Genomic DNA, 17,705 nt, shown 5'->3' with positions numbered 1-17,705 from the left:
ACAAATCCCAGGTGTTTGATCTTGAGTCGCAAACCACGTTCAAGATGCACGCAGCGGCAGCTGGGAGACAGGTAATGCTGGTGTGGCAGGCTAGGCCTGAGGGTGGTTGGGAAATGCAGAGGGAGCAGAAGGGAAGCAGGGCAGGCAGTGATAGGTGAGGATGTGTCGCCAGAGTCACGGGTCACGTGCAATCAGCTGCTCCATACGACTCACCTCTTTTTCCGATGATTCACGTGCTGCCCGTTGAGACTGAAGGTGAAGGTGCCTGGGAAGGCTTGTGGACAATTTCTGTTTTTTGATTTTTTTTCCAATAGCAACAGGAGAGAGGCTCTCGACTATGGGAAGGGACTCGTTGGATCAGTTGGTAGCAGGGAAGATTGAACAGGCTGGGGTTCCTTTCTCTAGAAAAGGGAAGACTGAAGGGTGACCTGATAGAGGTCTTTAAGATTATGAAAGGGTTTCACAGGGTAGACGTATAGACGTTTCCACTTGCGGAGGAGACCAGAACTAGGGGCCATAAGACAGTCACTAATAAATCCAATAGGGAATTCAGGAGGAACTTCTTCACCCAGAGAGTGGTGAGAATGTGGAACTCGCTACTACAAGGAATAGTTGAGGCGAATATCATAGATGCTTTTGAAGGGAAGCTAGATAAACATGTGAGGGAGAAAGGAATAGAAGGATATGCTGATAGGGTTAGATAAAGTAGGGAGGGAGGAGGCTCTTGTGGAGAATATACGGCGGCATGGACCTGATGGGCCGAATGGCCTGTTTCTGTGCTGTAAATTCTATGTAATTCTTGAAACTAGAGAGATTTGGAAAATTATTACAAACGCACCTGCAATGTTCCCACCTGTTTCCTTTAATACCTGGGGGTGGAAACCATCAGGTCCTGGAGATTAATACAACCTTAAGTCGCATTATTTTCTCTGTTACCATTTTTTTTACTTGTATCAAATCCACTAAGTTCCTCGCCTTGAGATATTCCCTTGTACGGCTGGCTTTTTGTCCTCTTATTCTATTGTGAAAACAGATACAAAGTATTCATTTAACAAGTCTGCCGTTTCCTTCATATCTATTATAGTCTCAGCTGCATCTAAGAACATAAGAAATAGGAGCCGGAGTAGGCCACATGGCCCCTCGAGCCTGCTCCGTCATTCAATCAAATCATGGCTGATCTTTGACCTCAACTCCACTTTCCTGCCCTATCCCCACATCCCTTGATTCCCCTAGAGTCCAAAAATCAGCCTTGAATATATTCAATGACTCAGCATCCACAGTCCTCTGGGATAGAGAATTCCAAAGAGTCTGAGTGAAGAAATGCCTCCTCATCTGTCTGTAATGGGCCCACATTCCCCCTTGTCACTCTCTTTTTCTGCATACATTTATAAAAACTTTTGATATCTCTTGCAAGTATTTGCACCTCTTATTAATTTCTTTGTATGCTTTTCTTGTTCTTTATAGTGATCCCAATGTGCTGGATTTCCATTTTTCTGGGGGGCGGGGGGGAAGGAGGGACAATGCTATCAGATTAGGGTTGCCAACCCTCCAGGATTGTCCCGGGGTCTCCAGGAATGAAAGATTAATCTCCTGGACTCTGCCGTGAGTAACCCCGGTGAAACATCATAGAGGCATCAAAATAATTGTACATTTTATGCATTCTTTTGAACACTTTCATTTATTAGTTATAAAAATATTGAAGATGGGGGATAAAGGGGCTGTTTGACTGGGTGGGGCAGTTGGAGGTCATGTGATGAAATCTCCAGTAATATTTCCAACCAGAGTTGGCAACCCTGCATCAGATCCCTATAAATCTTCTGCCTTCTGCACTTTCACCCTCCTTCGGCAATTTCTAAATTCACCACTGCTGCAAGCTGCACTTTGCTATATAGAGATTGTTTTTTTTCCTTATAAAAGTGATTGCGTGTTGGGAGTACCTGCAGTTTAAATCATCTCTGGGTCAAAATCCTGGAACTCCCTCCCTAACAGCACTGTGGGAGAACCTTCACCACACGGACTGCAGCGGTTCAAGAAGGCGGCTCACCACCACCTTCTCAAGGGCAATTAGGGATGGGCGATAAATGCCGGCCTCGCCAGCGACGCCCACATCCCATGAATGAGTAAAAAAAGATATGATGACAAACCTGTATCCCACTGCACTCTCAGTGTAAGAGCTTGTCTTCGTGTGTCCTAATACTGCACTCTCAGTGTAAGAGCTTGTCTTCGTGTGTCCTAATACTGCACTCTCAGTGTAAGATTTGTCTTCGTGTGTCCTAATACTGCACTCTGTGTAAGAGCTTGTCTTCGTGTGTCCTAATACTGCACTCTCAGTGTAAGAGCTTGTCTTCGTGTGTCCTAATACTGCACTCTCAGTGTAAGAGCTTGTCTTCGTGTGTCCTAATACTGCACTCTGTGTAAGAGCTTGTCTTCGTGTGTCCTAATACTGCACTCTCAGTGTAAGAGCTTGTCTTCGTGTGTCCTAATACTGCACTCTCAGTGTAAGAGCTTGTCTTCGTGTGTCCTAATACTGCACTCTCAGTGTAAGAGCTTGTCTTCGTGTGTCCTAATACTGCACTCTCAGTGTAAGAGCTTGTCTTCGTGTGTCCTAATACTGCACTCTCAGTGTAAGAGCTTGTCTTCGTGTGTCCTAATACTGCACTCTCAGTGTAAGAGCTTGTCTTCGTGTGTCCTAATACTGCACTCTCAGTGTAAGAGCTTGTCTTCGTGTGTCCTAATACTGCACTCTCAGTGTAAGAGCTTGTCTTCGTGTGTCCTAATACTGCACTCTCAGTGTAAGAGCTTGTCTTCGTGTGAACTAATACTGCACTCTCAGTGTAAGAGCTTGTCTTCGTGTGTCCTAATACTGCACTCTCAGTGTAAGAGCTTGTCTTCGTGTGTCCTAATACTGCACTCTCAGTGTAAGAGCTTGTCTTCGTGTGTCCTAATACTGCACTCTCAGTGTAAGAGCTTGTCTTCGTGTGTCCTAATACTGCACTCTCAGTGTAAGAGCTTGTCTTCGTGTGTCCTAATACTGCACTCTCAGTGTAAGAGCTTGTCTTCGTGTGTCCTAATACTGCACTCTCAGTGTAAGAGCTTGTCTTCGTGTGTCCTAATACTGCACTCTCAGTGTAAGAGCTTGTCTTCGTGTGTCCTAATACTGCACTCTCAGTGTAAGAGCTTGTCTTCGTGTGTCCTAATACTGCACTCTCAGTGTAAGATTTGTCTTCGTGTGTCCTAATACTGCACTCTGTGTAAGAGCTTGTCTTCGTGTGTCCTAATACTGCACTCTCAGTGTAAGAGCTTGTCTTCGTGTGTCCTAATACTGCACTCTCAGTGTAAGAGCTTGTCTTCGTGTGTCCTAATACTGCAATCTGTGTAAGAGCTTGTCTTCGTGTGTCCTAATACTGCACTCTCAGTGTAAGAGCTTGTCTTCGTGTGTCCTAATACTGCACTCTCAGTGTAAGAGCTTGTCTTCGTGTGTCCTAATACTGCACTCTCAGTGTAAGAGCTTGTCTTCGTGTGTCCTAATACTGCACTCTGTGTAAGAGCTTGTCTTCGTGTGTCCTAATACTGCACTCTCAGTGTAAGAGCTTGTCTTCGTGTGTCCTAATACTGCACTCTCAGTGTAAGAGCTTGTCTTCGTGTGTCCTAATACTGCACTCTCAGTGTAAGAGCTTGTCTTCGTGTGTCCTAATACTGCACTCTCAGTGTAAGAGCTTGTCTTCGTGTGTCCTAATACTGCACTCTCAGTGTTAGAGCTTGTCTTCGTGTGTCCTAATACTGCACTCTCAGTGTAAGAGCTTGTCTTCGTGTGTCCTAATACTGCACTCTCAGTGTAAGAGCTTGTCTTCGTGTGTCCTAATACTGCACTCTCAGTGTAAGAGCTTGTCTTCGTGTGTCCTAATACTGCACTCTCAGTGTAAGAGCTTGTCTTCGTGTGTCCTAATACTGCACTCTCAGTGTAAGAGCTTGTCTTCGTGTGTCCTAATACTGCACTCTCAGTGTAAGAGCTTGTCTTCGTGTGTCCTAATACTGCACTCTCAGTGTAAGAGCTTGTCTTCGTGTGTCCTAATACTGCACTCTCAGTGTAAGATTTGTCTTCGTGTGTCCTAATACTGCACTCTGTGTAAGAGCTTGTCTTCGTGTGTCCTAATACTGCACTCTCAGTGTAAGAGCTTGTCTTCGTGTGTCCTAATACTGCACTCTCAGTGTAAGATTTGTCTTGTGTGTCCTAATACTGCACTCTGTGTAAGAGCTTGTCTTCGTGTGTCCTAATACTGCACTCTGTGTAAGAGCTTGTCTTCGTGTGTCCTAATACTGCACTCTCAGTGTAAGAGCTTGTCTTCGTGTGTCCTAATACTGCACTCTCAGTGTAAGATTTGTCTTGTGTGTCCTAATACTGCACTCTGTGTAAGAGCTTGTCTTCGTGTGTCCTAATACTGCACTCTCAGTGTAAGAGCTTGTCTTCGTGTGTCCTAATACTGCACTCTCAGTGTAAGAGCTTGTCTTCGTGTGTCCTAATACTGCACTCTCAGAGTAAGAGCTTGTCTTCGTGTGTCCTAATACTGCACTCTCAGTGTAAGAGCTTGTCTTCGTGTGTCCTAATACTGCACTCTCAGTGTAAGAGCTTGTCTTCGTGTGTCCTAATACTGCACTCTCAGTGTAAGAGCTTGTCTTCGTGTGTCCTAATACTGCACTCTCAGTGTAAGATTTGTCTTGTGTGTCCTAATACTGCACTCTGTGTAAGAGCTTGTCTTCGTGTGTCCTAATACTGCACTCTCAGTGTAAGAGCTTGTCTTCGTGTGTCCTAATACTGCACTCTCAGTGTAAGAGCTTGTCTTCGTGTGTCCTAATACTGCACTCTCAGAGTAAGAGCTTGTCTTCGTGTGTCCTAATACTGCACTCTCAGTGTAAGAGCTTGTCTTCGTGTGTCCTAATACTGCACTCTCAGTGTAAGAGCTTGTCTTCGTGTGTCCTAATACTGCACTCTCAGTGTAAGAGCTTGTCTTCGTGTGTCCTAATACTGCACTCTCAGTGTAAGAGCTTGTCTTCGTGTGTCCTAATACTGCACTCTCAGTGTAAGAGCTTGTCTTTGTGTGTCCTAATACTGCACTCTCAGTGTAAGAGCTTGTCTTCGTGTGTCCTAATACTGCACTCTCAGTGTAAGAGCTTGTCTTCGTGTGTCCTAATACTGCACTCTCAGTGTAAGAGCTTGTCTTCGTGTGTCCTAATACTGCACTCTGTGTAAGAGCTTGTCTTCGTGTGTCCTAATACTGCACTCTCAGTGTAAGAGCTTGTCTTCGTGTGTCCTAATACTGCACTCTCAGTGTAAGAGCTTGTCTTCGTGTGTCCTAATACTGCACTCTCAGTGTAAGAGCTTGTCTTCGTGTGTCCTAATGGCTATTTGCGGGGCAGTTTTTTTTTGAGCTGCTGGCTTTTTTATTGTTATTGTTGAAGTTTATACTAGTTTGGCACGTATGTGGACGACCAGATTAAAAAGAAAAACTTGCATTTCCACAGCGCCTTTCACGACCTCAGGACGTCCCAAAACGCTTTAAAGCCTCTGAAGTGCGGTCACTGTTGTAAATGTAGGATATTACCAGATCATCACCCGAACGAAAGGTGATAACTCGGCTCCGGGTCACCAGACTATAATCCAGGCCACCTGCAGGATTTGATCCGACCCAGCTCACACTAGGCCCCCGTTACCTGGGCGACGCGCCCCGCCCCGCCCCTCCCGGGCGGTTGTCAGGGTGAAAGGTCAGATTGTCATGCGGGGGCTGCCGGGAATGCGAGGCCTCTTCAGTATCGCGGAGCCGGGGCGGCGGAACGTGGGAGTTGCAGCTGCAGGGACCCGGGACCGGAGAGGCGGCGAGAAGCGGCTCGCCCTGCCACAGGTCAGATCCCGGCGAGCAAAACCAAGAGGGCGGAAAAAAATAAAGACGGGATTTTTAAATGCGCGATTTGATGACGTAACGGTTGTCAACAGTCGCCGTCCGTCCGTCCGTTAGGGCGGGAAATGCCGCGAGCCGTTTGAAATTAAATAATTTTCAATCGTCACCGGCCGCGTTTCTTCCCGTGTTACTTGGCGAAGACGAGATTTCGGACCGAACGGTCGGTCGGAATTTTTTGTTTTTTAAAAAAAAATTATTTTGGCAGTCGGTTGCTTTTTGGTTGTAGGTGAAGCCTGAAAAGTGAAGGCCTTCCGATCCGCTCGGTGGCCCCACCCCAACCGGAAATCACGGTGTGCTTGATTGACGTGAGCTCCCTGGCTTTCATTGGTGGGTTTAGCGGATGATTGACGTCTCAATTGCAACTGGTGGGCGGGGCTGGCCCCTGGATTGTCACGTGGCAGCAGAGCAGGAAGGCACTGCCTGGGAGCATGCTGCAACATGCAGGCTCAGTGATAGAAACATAGAAGGAGGCCATTCAGCCCTTCGAGCCTGCTGCACCATTCAATGTGATCATGGCTGATCCTCTATCTCAATACTATATTCCCGCTCTCTCCCCATACCCCTTGATGCCTTTTGAGTCTAGAAATCTATCTCGCTCCTTAACTATATTCAGTGATTGGCCTCCGCAGCCTCCTGGGGTTGAGAATTCCACAGGTTCACCACCCTCTGAGTGAAGAAATTTCTCCCCATCTCAGTCCTAAATGTCCTACCCCGTATCCTGAGACTGTGACCCCTCGTTCTGGACCCCCCCCCCCCCCCCCCGGCCAGGGGAAACATCCTCCCTGCATCCAGTCTGTCCAGCCCTGTCAGAAATGTATATGTTTCAATGAGATCCCCTCCCATTCTTCTAAACTCGAGTGAATACAGGCCGAGTCGACCCAATCTCTCCTCATATGACAGTCCTGCCATCCCAGGAATCAGTCTGGTGAACCTTCGCTGCACTCCCTCTATGGCAAGTATATCCTTTCTTGGGTAAGGAGACCAAAACTGCACACAATCAGAACATAAGAACATAAGAAATAGGAGCAGGAGAAGGCCAATCGGCCCCTCGAGCCTGCTCCGCCATTCAATAAGGTCATGGCTGATCTGATCCTAACCTCAAATCTAAATTCATGTCCAATTTCCTGCCCGCTCCCCGTAACCCCTAATTCCCTTTACTTCCAGGAAACTGTCTATTTCTGTTTTAAATTTATTTAATGATGTAGCTTCCACAGCTTCCTGGGGCAGCAAATTCCACAGACCTACTGAGTGAAGAAGTTTCTCCTCATCTCAGTTTTGAAAGAGCAGCCCCTTATTCTAAGATTATGCCCCCTAGTTCTAGTTTCACCCATCCTTGGGAACATCCTTACCGCATCCACCCGATCAAGCCCCTTCACAATCTTATATGTTTCAATAAGATCGCCTCTCATTCTTCTGAACTCCAATGAGTAGAGTCCCAATCTACTCAACCTCTCCTCATATGTCCACCCCCTCATCCCCGGGATTAACCGAGTGAACCTTCTTTGTACTGCCTCGAGAGCAAGTATGTCTTTTCTTAAGTATGGAGACCAAAACTGTATGCAGTATTCCAGGTGCGGTCTCACCAATACCTTATATAACTGCAGCAATACCTCCCTGTTTTTATATTCTATCCCCCTAGCAATAAAAGCCAACATTCCAAAAGCCAAAGCCAATACTCCAGATGTGGTCTCACCAAGGCCCTGTATAACTGCATGTTTCCCAAGGCTAGCTGAACCAGATCCTGACATGAGGAAAGACCTTTTTTTCAACGCAGCGAGTTATGATTTTTTTTATTCGTTCATGGGATGTGGGCGTCGCTGGCGAGGCCGGCATTTATTACCCATCCCTAAATGCCCTTGAGAAGGTGGTGGTGAGCTGCCTTTTTGAACCGCTGCAGTCCGTGTGGTGAAGGTTCTCCCACAGTGTTGTTAGGGAGGGAGTTCCAGGATTTTGACCCAGCGACGATGAAGGAACGGCGATATATTTCCAAGTCGGGATGGTGTGTGACTTGGAGGGGAACGTGCAGGTGGTGTTGTTCCCATGTGCCTGCTGCTCCTGTCCTTCTAGATGGTAGAGGTCGCGGGTTTGGGAGGTGCTGTCGAAGAAGGCTTGGCGAGTTGCTGCAGTGCATCCTGTGGATGGTACACACTGCAGCCACAGTGCGCTGGTGGTGAAGGGAGTGAATGTTTAGGGTGGTGGATGGGGTGCCAATCAAGCGGGCTGCTTTGTCCTGGATGGTGTTCGAGCTTCTTGAGTGTTGTTGGAGCTGCACTCATCCAGACAAGTGGAGAGTATTCCATCACACTCCTGACTTGTGCCTTGTAGATGGTGGAAAGGCTTTGGGGAGTCAGGAGGTGAGTCACTTGTCGCAGAATACCTAGCTTCTGACCTGCTCTTGTAGCCACAGTATTTATATGGCTGGTCCAGTTAAGTTTCTGGTCAATGCTGACCCCCAGGATGTTGATGGTGGGGGATTCAGTGATGGTAATGCCGTTCAATGTCAAGGGGAGATGGTTAGACTCTCTCTTGTTGGAGATGGTCATTGCCTGGCACTTGTCTGGTGCAAATATTACTTGCCACTTTTCAGCCCAAGCCTGGATGTTGTCCAGGTCTTGCTGCATGCGGGCATGGACTGCTTCATTATCTGGAATGTGCTGTCTGAAATGGATAATGGAGGCAGATTCAATCGTGGCTTTCAAAAGGTAATTGGATAAATACTTGGAAGGGGAAAAATTTGTAGGGGGAAGAGCAGGGGTGTGGGACTAGCTGGATTGTTCTTACAAAGAGCCGGCATGGGCTCGATGGGCAGAATGGTGTAACCAGTCTATGATTTTGTGCTGAAGGTATTAACTGCTTGCTGGGATATAGTTGCAACGGCTGTTCTCTGGTGTGTGATTCAAATAGCCATTAATCCAGTTCAGTGGCTGTCAGTTATGGGACTGGGGTGACATTGTGGTGATGTTTGCACCTGTCATTCGTGCTGTATACACAGAGAGAGTATCATCAACCTCCTCTTGCCTGCCGTCCACACATGCTAGGTACAGAGAAGGGCATCATCATTATGTGTATTTATGCCATCCATACATGTTGAGTGGGCATGGGGATGGGCATCATTGTCATGCCTACTCCTGCCAGCCATTGGATGGGGAGAGGGGCATCATATCGAGCCTGATTCTACCCTCACCTGCTTCCGACCCACTTTGAATAACAAGTGGAACCCTGACTCACTTCTTTCCCACCCCCCAAACCTTGGAATTGAACCCAATTGAAAAGAAAGACTTGCATTTACACAACCTCAGGATGTCCCAAAGCACTTTACAGCCAATGAAATACTTTTGAAGAGTAGTGGCTTGTAATGTAGGAAACGTGGCAGTTTGCGCACAGCAATGAAATACATAACCAGATAATCTATTTGTGATGATGGTTGAGGGATAAACATTGGCCAGAATGTCGGGAGAACTTCTCTGCTCCTCTTCGGATAGTGTCATGGGATGTTTAACATCCACCCGAGAGGGCTTACGGGGCCCTCTTTAACGTCTCATCCGAAAGACGGCACCTCCGACGGTGCAGTATTCCCTCAGTACTGCGCTGGGAGTGTCAGCCTAGATTATGTGCTGAAGCCTCTGGAGTGGGACCTGAACCCACGACCTTCTGACTCAGAGGCGAGAGCGCTACCCACTGAGTCACGGTTCTGTCGCCTCAACCCCTGCCTCATCTGACACCATCAGGCTCTGCATCGGTAGAACCCTTGACCATTTGGTCTTTACATTGACTAAGCCGTTGCTAGAGCTCCGCGCAAGACGGTTTTGTAATGAGAATTCTTGTTCCACGTGTTCGGCATTTTTAGGTTTCGTTTCAGCATCACTAGTTCACTTTAGTCCCCCGTGGAAGATGCACTATAAGGTTAGGTGTGGACAGGAATGGGCTTGACAGTATTGGTCCCAGACAAATAGCATCCCGACACTCATTTTCGAGGCTCACATGTGGATAGATGGCCGCTTGGTTAAGTTGCTGGAGGGTGTTGAAGGGAGAAAATCCGGGGATTGTCCTGGGTGAACATCCTTGCTCCTCCAAACAGAGTAGGCCATACAGCCCAATGAGTGTGCTCATCATTTATTATGGCAGCTTGTTATCCTTTTAACAACAAAGGCTGTGGGCCCCGACAACATCCCGGCTGTTGTGCTGAAGATTTGTGCTCTAGAACTAGCCGCACCTTTAGCCAAACTGTTCCAGTACAGCTACAAAACTGGCATCTACCCGACAACGTGGAAAATTGCCCAGGTATGTCCTGTCCACAAAAAGCAGGACAAATCCAATCCGGCCAATTACCGCCCCATCAGTCTACTCTCAATCATCAGCAAAGTGATGGAAGGTGGTCATCGACAGTGCTATCACAAGGCACTTCCTCAACAATAACCTGCTCACCGATGCTCAGTTTGCGTTCTGCCAGGACCACTCGGCTCCAGACCTCATTACAGCCTTGGTTCAAACATGGACAATAGAGCTGAATTCCAGAGGTGAGGTGAGAGTGACTGCCCTTGACATCAAGACAGCATTTGACCGAGTGTGGCACCAAGGAGCCCGAGTAAAATTGAAGTCAATGGGAATCAGGGGGAAAACTCTCCCAGTGGCTGGAATCATACCTAGCACAAAGGAAGATGGTAGTGGTTGTTGGAGGCCAATCATTTCAGCCCCAGGACATTGCTGCAGGAGTTCCTCAGGGCAGTGTCCTAGGCCCAACCATCTTCAGCTGCTGCATCAATGACGTTCCCTCCATCATAAGGTCAGAAATGGGGATGTTCACTGATGATTGCACAGTGTTCAGTTCCATTCGCAACCCCTCAGGTAATGAAGCAGTCCGTGCCCACATGTCGCAAGACCTGGACAACATCCAGGCTTGGGCTGATAAGTGGCAAGTAACATTCGCGCCAGACAAGTGCCAGGTAATGACCATCTCCAACAAGAGAGAGTCTAACCACCTCCCCTAGACATTCAATGGCATTACCATCGCTGAATCCTCCACCAGCAACATCCTGGGGGTCACCATTGACCAGAAACTTAACTGGACTAGCCACATAAATACTGGGTATTCTGCGGCGCATGACTCCCTCCTGACTCCCCAAATCCTTTCCACCATCTACAAGGCACAAATCAGAAGTGTGAAGGAATACTCTCCACTTGCCTGGATGAGTGCAGCTCCAACAACACTCAAGAAGCTCGACACCATCGAGGACAAAGCAGCCCGCTTGATTGGCACCCCATCCACCACCCTAAACATTCACTCCCTTCACCACCGGCGCACCGTGGCTGCAGTGTGTACCATCCACAGGATGCACTGCAGCAACTCGCCAAGGCTTCTTCGACAGCACCTCCCAAACCCATGACCTCTACCACCTAGAAGGACAAGGGCAGCAGGTACATGGGAACAACACCACCTGCACGTTCCCCTCCAAGTCACACACCATCCCGACTTGGAAATATATCGCCGTTCCTTCATCGTCACTGGGTCAAAATCCTGGAACTCCCTCCCTAACAGCACTGTGGGAGAACCGTCGCCACATGGACTGCAGCGGTTCAAGAAGGCGGCTCACCACCACCTTCTCAAGGGCAATTAGGGATGGGCAATAATTGCCGGCCTCGCCAGTGATGCCCACGTCCCATGAGCGAATTTTAAAAAAAATCCCTTTGTTCCATCTTTATATTGGAGTGACCACAAGCCTAGCTCTTCCTGTTGTAACAATTTTCTGTCAACATTTCCCATTGTAACTTGCTATGTCAACATTTCCCATTCAGTTTCGTTACACCAACAACCACAATGAAATTGTGGACTTTGACCATTGGGTGGCTTTGTGGAGTGAGCAGCTGACTCTGTTGCTACCTTGTCTATATATTTAAAAAAATGATAGTCATCAATTAACAACAGGCAACACCATGGTCGGTTTACTTGTAACCCTTAATACCCATACTTCCCAAGTAGGTATTGGTCACTCTTTTTAAACACTGACTCTGTGTCTTGTGGGGCATTGTAATGCACCTTCTTACAGCTTTGTTTAAAGATATTTTTTGTGTATTACTCTGCTCCTGTTATTCTCTTTATAAACGATTGCTGTGTTAATGGCACTTTCTGACGTGGGCTGTGATATGGTTGAGCATTATTAGTTTGGTTTGTCCTCCCTATCTTGGTGTCATACGGCTGCCTCCTCTTCCTTATCTACATGCCACTCCTTGGTAGCGTTATCAACTGGCACTGGGTCAGCTTTCATGTGCGATAATAACACCCACCGCGACCTCTCAACTGCCCCATGCTGTCAGACTGCTTGTCCCACGTCATGTTCTAGGTGAGTCACAACTTCCTCCGCGGAGCTCAACATCAGGAAGACCAAAACCGTGGTCTTCGCAGCTGACACCATCCTTCTCCCCGGCCACTTTCTTGGGCTGAACCAGTCTGTCCAACAATCTTGGGAAACTGTTGGACCCTGACCTGAGCTTTAAACCCTACCTTCTATCATCACCAAGACCACTTCCACCCCTACCTCGGCCCTTCCACCACTAAAAACCTTATCTTTGCCCTTTCTCTCCCCCTGACTCAATTATTCCAACACCCTCCCTTAGTTGTCAGCTGTGGCTCAGTGGGTAGCACTCTCGCCTCTGAGTCAGACGGTCGTGGGTTCCCGCTCCAGGGACTTGAGCACAAAATCCAGGCTGACACTCCCAGTGCAGTACTGAGGGAGTGCTGCACTGTCGGAGGTGCCGTCTTTCAGATGAGACATTTAAACCAAGGCCCCATCTGCCCCCTCGGGTGGATGTAAAAGATCTCACGGCCACTATTTTGAAGAGCAGGGGGATTCTCCCCGGTTTTCCTGGGCCAATGTTTATCCCTCAACTAACATCACTAAAAACAGATTATCTGGTCATTATCGCATTGCTGTTTGTGGGAGCTTGCTGTGCGCAAATCGGCTGCAGCGTTTCATCCATTTTAACAGTGACTATACTGCAAAAAAAATGTATTTCATTGGCTGTAAAGCACTTTGGGACCTTCTGAGGTCGTGAAAGGTGCTGTAGAAATGCAAGACTTCTTTATTTTCTTTTTTTTTCTTTCTTTTCCTTTCCTTCTCCTTCCTCCCTCCCTCCCTGACAGCGTACAAAGTCCCAGTTGTCGATTTCTCCAATACCATACATTTAAAATCCTTGTCCGTGTTTATAAATCCCTCCGTGATTTCTGCATTTCCTCCAGCCCTACATCCCCGCCTGAATGCTCCATTCCTCTGACTCTGGCCTTCTCCCAGTCTCTTCACCCTGCTATTGTTGGTAGAGTTTTCAGATGCCTCAGCACCGCTCTCTGGAGCTCCCTCGCTGCACCTTCCTGCCTCTCCACGTTTCTCACCTTTTTAAAATCCCTCGAGATCAATCTCTTAGACCAAGCTTTTGGTCACACCTCCCAATCTCTCCTGTGTCCATCAGATGCGTGAATAGAAATATCTGAGCTCTGTCGAAGAGTGATGGCCATTAAAAGCGCAGTGCCTTGGGATTGTCCACCAGTGTGTACTGTCAGAGGGGAGGTCAAAGATGGATTTAGCCCAACAAATCTCATCCTTCTCGGAAGCCAACTCTTCCAACTTGGCATCTGTGTTTTAAACGCCCCTAAAGTCTGCATCTTTCGTACCTCGTCTGGCCGATTATTCCAGATACTTGTGATTTGACTGCGTCCCTCTGAATTTCCTTTCTCCCTTACGGTGCCGTGGGTTCGGCAATGAGCAGAGGTCAGGTGCTTTTAAAGAAGGAATACGGGGAGGAATAACCTGGAGATAATCCACTTCCGTGCCCCTTACAGCGGCCCATTCAGAGAGAGAGACCTGACACCAGCTTGGCTGCAGGTGCTGCACGGGGTGGGGAGGCCAGATAGGTTGACAAAGTAACCGTTGGGAAATGGTGGGGGAGTGGGGTCAGCCCTTATTCATAGAATCATAGAAAGGTTACAGCACGGAAGGAGGCCATTCGGCCCATTGAGTCCACACCGGCTCTATGCAAGAGTTATCGAGCTCGTCCCACTCCCCCGCCCTATCCCCGTAGCCCTGGGCATTTTTTCATTTCAAGTACTTACCCAATTCCCTTTTGAAGGCCATGATTGAATCTGCCTCCACCACCCCCTCGGGCAGTGCATTCCAGATCCTAACCACTCGCTGTGTAAAAAAACGTTTTTCCAGATGTCACCTTTGGTTCTTTTGCCAATCACCTTAAATCTATGTCCTCTGGTTCTTGACCCTTCCACCAATGGGAACAGTTTCTCTCTATCTACTCTGTCTAGATCCTTCATGATTTTGATTACCTCTATCAAATCATCTCTGTTCAAAGGAGAACAATCCCAGCTTCTCCAGTCTATCCATGTAATTTAAGTCCCTCTTCCCTGGAATCATTCGAGTAAATCTCCTCTGCATCCTCTCTAAGGCCTTCACGTCCTTCCTAAAGTGCGGTGCCCAGAACTGGACATAATATTCCAGTTGTGGCCGAACCAGTGTTTTATAAAGGTACATCATGACTTCCTTGCTTTTGTACTCTATGCCTCTATTTATAAAGCCCAGGACCCCTTATGCTTTTTTAACACTTTCTCAACCTACCCTGCCACCTTCAACCATTTGTGTACATATACCCCCCAGATCTCTCTGTTCCTGTACCCCTTTTAGAGTTGTGCCCTCTAGTTTATATTGTCTCCTCATTCTTCCTACCGCAATGCATCACCTTGCATTTTTCCGCGTTAAACTTTGTCCGCCCGTGCCATCAGCCTGTCTATATCCTTTTGAAGTCCATCAATGTCCTCCTCACTGTTTACTACCCTTCCAAGTTTTGGGTCATCTGCATATTTTGAAATTGTGCCGTGTACTCCCTAAGAAAAGCAGTGGTCCTAGCACTGACCCCTGGAGAACACCACTGCACACCTCCCTCCAGTCCGAAAAACAACCGTTCACCACTACTCTCTGTTTCCTGTCATTTAGCCAATTCTGTATCCATGTTGTTATAGCCCCCCTTTATTCCATGGGCCGCAATCTTGATGATAAGCCTACCATGTGGCACTTTATCAAACGCTTTTTGAAAATCCATATACACATCATCAACTGCATTGTCCTCATCTACCTTCTCTGTTACCTCATCAGGTTAGTTAACATGATTTGCCTTTAACAAATCCGTGCTGGCTTTCCCTAATCAATCCACACTCATCCAAGTGACTGTTGATTCTGTCCCGGATTATTGTTTCCAAAAGTTTCCCCACCACTGAGGTTAAACTGACTGGCCTGTAGTTGCTGAGTTTATCTTTACACCCTTTTTTGAACAAGGGTGTAACATTTGCAATTCTCCAGTCCTCTGGCACCACTCCCGTATCTAAGGATGTTTGGAAGATTATGGCCAGTACCTCCGTAATTTCCCCCCTTACTCCCCTCAGCATCCGAGGATGCATCCAATCCGGACCAGGTGACTTATCTATTTTAAGTGCAGCTAGCCTTTCTAGTACCTCTTCTTTCTCAATTTTTAGCCCATCCAGTATCTTAACTATATCTTCCTTTACCAAGAAGATGCTGCCAGAGTCTCGGTAATGACCAATGCAAAGTACTCATTTAGTACCTCAGCCATGCCCACTGCCTCCATGAGTAGATCTCCTTTATGGTCCCTAATCGGCTCCAACCCTCCTCTTTCTGTTTACATGCCTGTAGAAAACTTTTGGATTTCCTTTTATGTTGTCCGCTAGTCTATTTTCATACCCTCTCTTTGCCCCTCTTATTTCCTTTTTCACTTCCCCTCTGAACTTTCTATATTCTCTTAGGTTAATAACACAAGTGAGAACCAGACACCTGTCATATGCTGCTTTTTTCCACTTCATCTTACTCACTATCTCTTTTGTCACCCAGGGAGCTCTGGCTTTAGTTGCCCTACCTTTCTCCTTCATTGGAACGTACCTTATCTGTACCCAAACCATCTCCTCCTTTAAAGGCCGCCCACTGTTCAATTACAGTTTTGCCTGCCAATCTTTGATTCCAATTTACCCGGGTCAGATCTGATCCCATTGAAATTGGCCCTCCTCCAATTGAGTATTTTTACTTTAGAATGGTCCATGTCCTTTTCCATAGCTGTTCTAAACCTTTATGATACTATGATCGCTGCTCCCTAAATGCTCCCCTACCGACATTTGCTCCACTTGGCCGTCTCATTCCCTAGAACCAAGTCTAGCAATGCCTCCTCCCTCGTTGGGCCAGAAATGTACTAGTTAAGAAAGTTATCCTGAACACATTTCAAAAATTCCTCCCCTTCTTTGCCCCTTATTATTGTTATCCCAATTTATATTAGGATAGTTGAAGTCCCCAGTTATCACTGCTCTATGGCTTTTGCAACTCTCTGTAATTTCCCTGCAAATTTGCTCCTCTATATCCTTCCCACTAGTTGGTGGCCTATAGAATACACCCAGCAATGTAATGGCACCTCTTTTATTTCTTAACTCTAACCAAATAGATTCTGTCCTTGACCCCTCCAGGACGTCCTCTCTCTCCAGTACTGTAATATTCTCCTTAATCAATACTGCCACCCTCCTCCCCCCCCCCCCTCCCCCCACACCCCTTTCTTTCCTTCCCTATCTTTCCTGAACACCTTGTATCCTTGTATCAGATATATTTTTGTTAATATATTGTGGTTATCAAGAGCATGGAGTGCCGGCTTGGCTCAGATGGTAGCACTCTAGCCTCTGCATCAGAGGATCATGAGTTCAGGGCCCCACAACTGAGAGAGCACTGGACTGTTGGAGGTGTGGACCTACAGATGAGATCTTAAACTGAGGTCCCTTCCGCCTGTTCGGATGGAAAAGAAAGACTTGCATTTCTATAGTGCCCTTCATGATCTCAGGACGTCCATTTGCAGCCAACAAAGTACTTCTTGAAGTGTAGTCACTGTTGTAATGTAAGAAACGCAACAGCCAATTTGCACACAACAAGCTCCCACAAACAGCAATGAGATAATGACCAGATCATCTGTTTTTAGTGATGTTGGTCGAAGGATATATATTATCCCAGGACACCAGAGAGAACTCCCCTGCTCCTCTTCGGATAGTGCCATGGGATCTTTTTCGCCCACTTGAGAGGGCAGACGAGCCCTCCGTTTAACATCTCATCTGAAAAACGACATCTCCGACAGTGCGGCACTCCCTCAGTACTGCACTGGGAGTGTCGGCCTGAACAATGTGCTCAAGTCTCTGGAGTGAGACTTGAACCCACGACCTCCTGACTTGGGTGAGAGTGCTACCCACTGAGCCACAGCTGAACTTAAAAGATGGCACTGTTCAAAGAAGAGCAGAGTAATTCCCTCTGTGTCCTGGCTGACATTTATCCTTCAACCAGCACCTCCAAAACAGATTAACTAATCATTATCTCATTTGCTGCTTGTGGGACCTTGCAGCGTGCAAATTATTTGCCTGCGTAACAACAGGGACCGCACGTCAAAACAAATTAATTGGCTGTGAAGCACTTTGGGACATACTGAGGCTGAGAGGTTCTACGAAATGGATTAGGAACATAGGAATTGCTGGACAAAAAAGACCAAGATCCATCTCATTCGCCTTCTACCGTCCTGGTAGTCACATGACACAACAAGAAAGGGGTTGTTGACTAATCACAGCAATCAATCTCTATCAATGAGTCTACAACAGACCCAGACATGAGGTGAGGAAAACCCCCCAGTGGTGGAGAGCTTTGGGAAACACAGGTCCAAAGCCAC

At 47.2% G+C, this 17,705-nt stretch overlaps 2 protein-coding genes and 1 long non-coding RNA gene across 5 annotated transcripts in view; 2 read left to right on the top strand and 1 right to left on the bottom strand.

Annotated features, from left to right (window-relative positions):
- Positions 1–17,705, top strand: part of LOC137320706 (polymeric immunoglobulin receptor-like) — a 788,493-nt gene that overhangs the window by 674,675 nt on the left and 96,113 nt on the right. The window lies entirely within an intron of this gene.
- LOC137320700 (uncharacterized) lies at positions 838–5,865 on the bottom strand. The gene is made up of 2 exons (XR_010962626.1): positions 5,511–5,865; positions 838–1,018 (listed from the first exon to the last, which is right to left on the bottom strand). It is a non-coding gene; the product is annotated as an uncharacterized lncRNA (long non-coding RNA).
- znf131 (zinc finger protein 131) overlaps positions 5,786–17,705 on the top strand; it is a 48,351-nt gene continuing 36,431 nt past the window's right edge. Inside the window, exon 1 of one of the 2 annotated variants that reach the window (XM_067982390.1) lies at positions 5,786–5,897. In XM_067982390.1, coding sequence (XP_067838491.1) covers positions 5,790–5,897 — 108 coding nt within the window. In that variant the 5' untranslated portion in view covers positions 5,786–5,789. The remainder of the gene's footprint in view (positions 5,898–17,705) is intronic. The other variant, XM_067982391.1, reaches the window with a different exon arrangement.

The sequence above is a fragment of the Heptranchias perlo genome, chromosome 4, assembly GCF_035084215.1.
Source record: "Heptranchias perlo isolate sHepPer1 chromosome 4, sHepPer1.hap1, whole genome shotgun sequence".
Taxonomy (NCBI): Eukaryota; Metazoa; Chordata; class Chondrichthyes; order Hexanchiformes; family Hexanchidae; genus Heptranchias; species Heptranchias perlo.
Note: the sequence above shows the minus strand (reverse complement) of the source record. Positions and strands in the feature narration are given on the sequence as shown.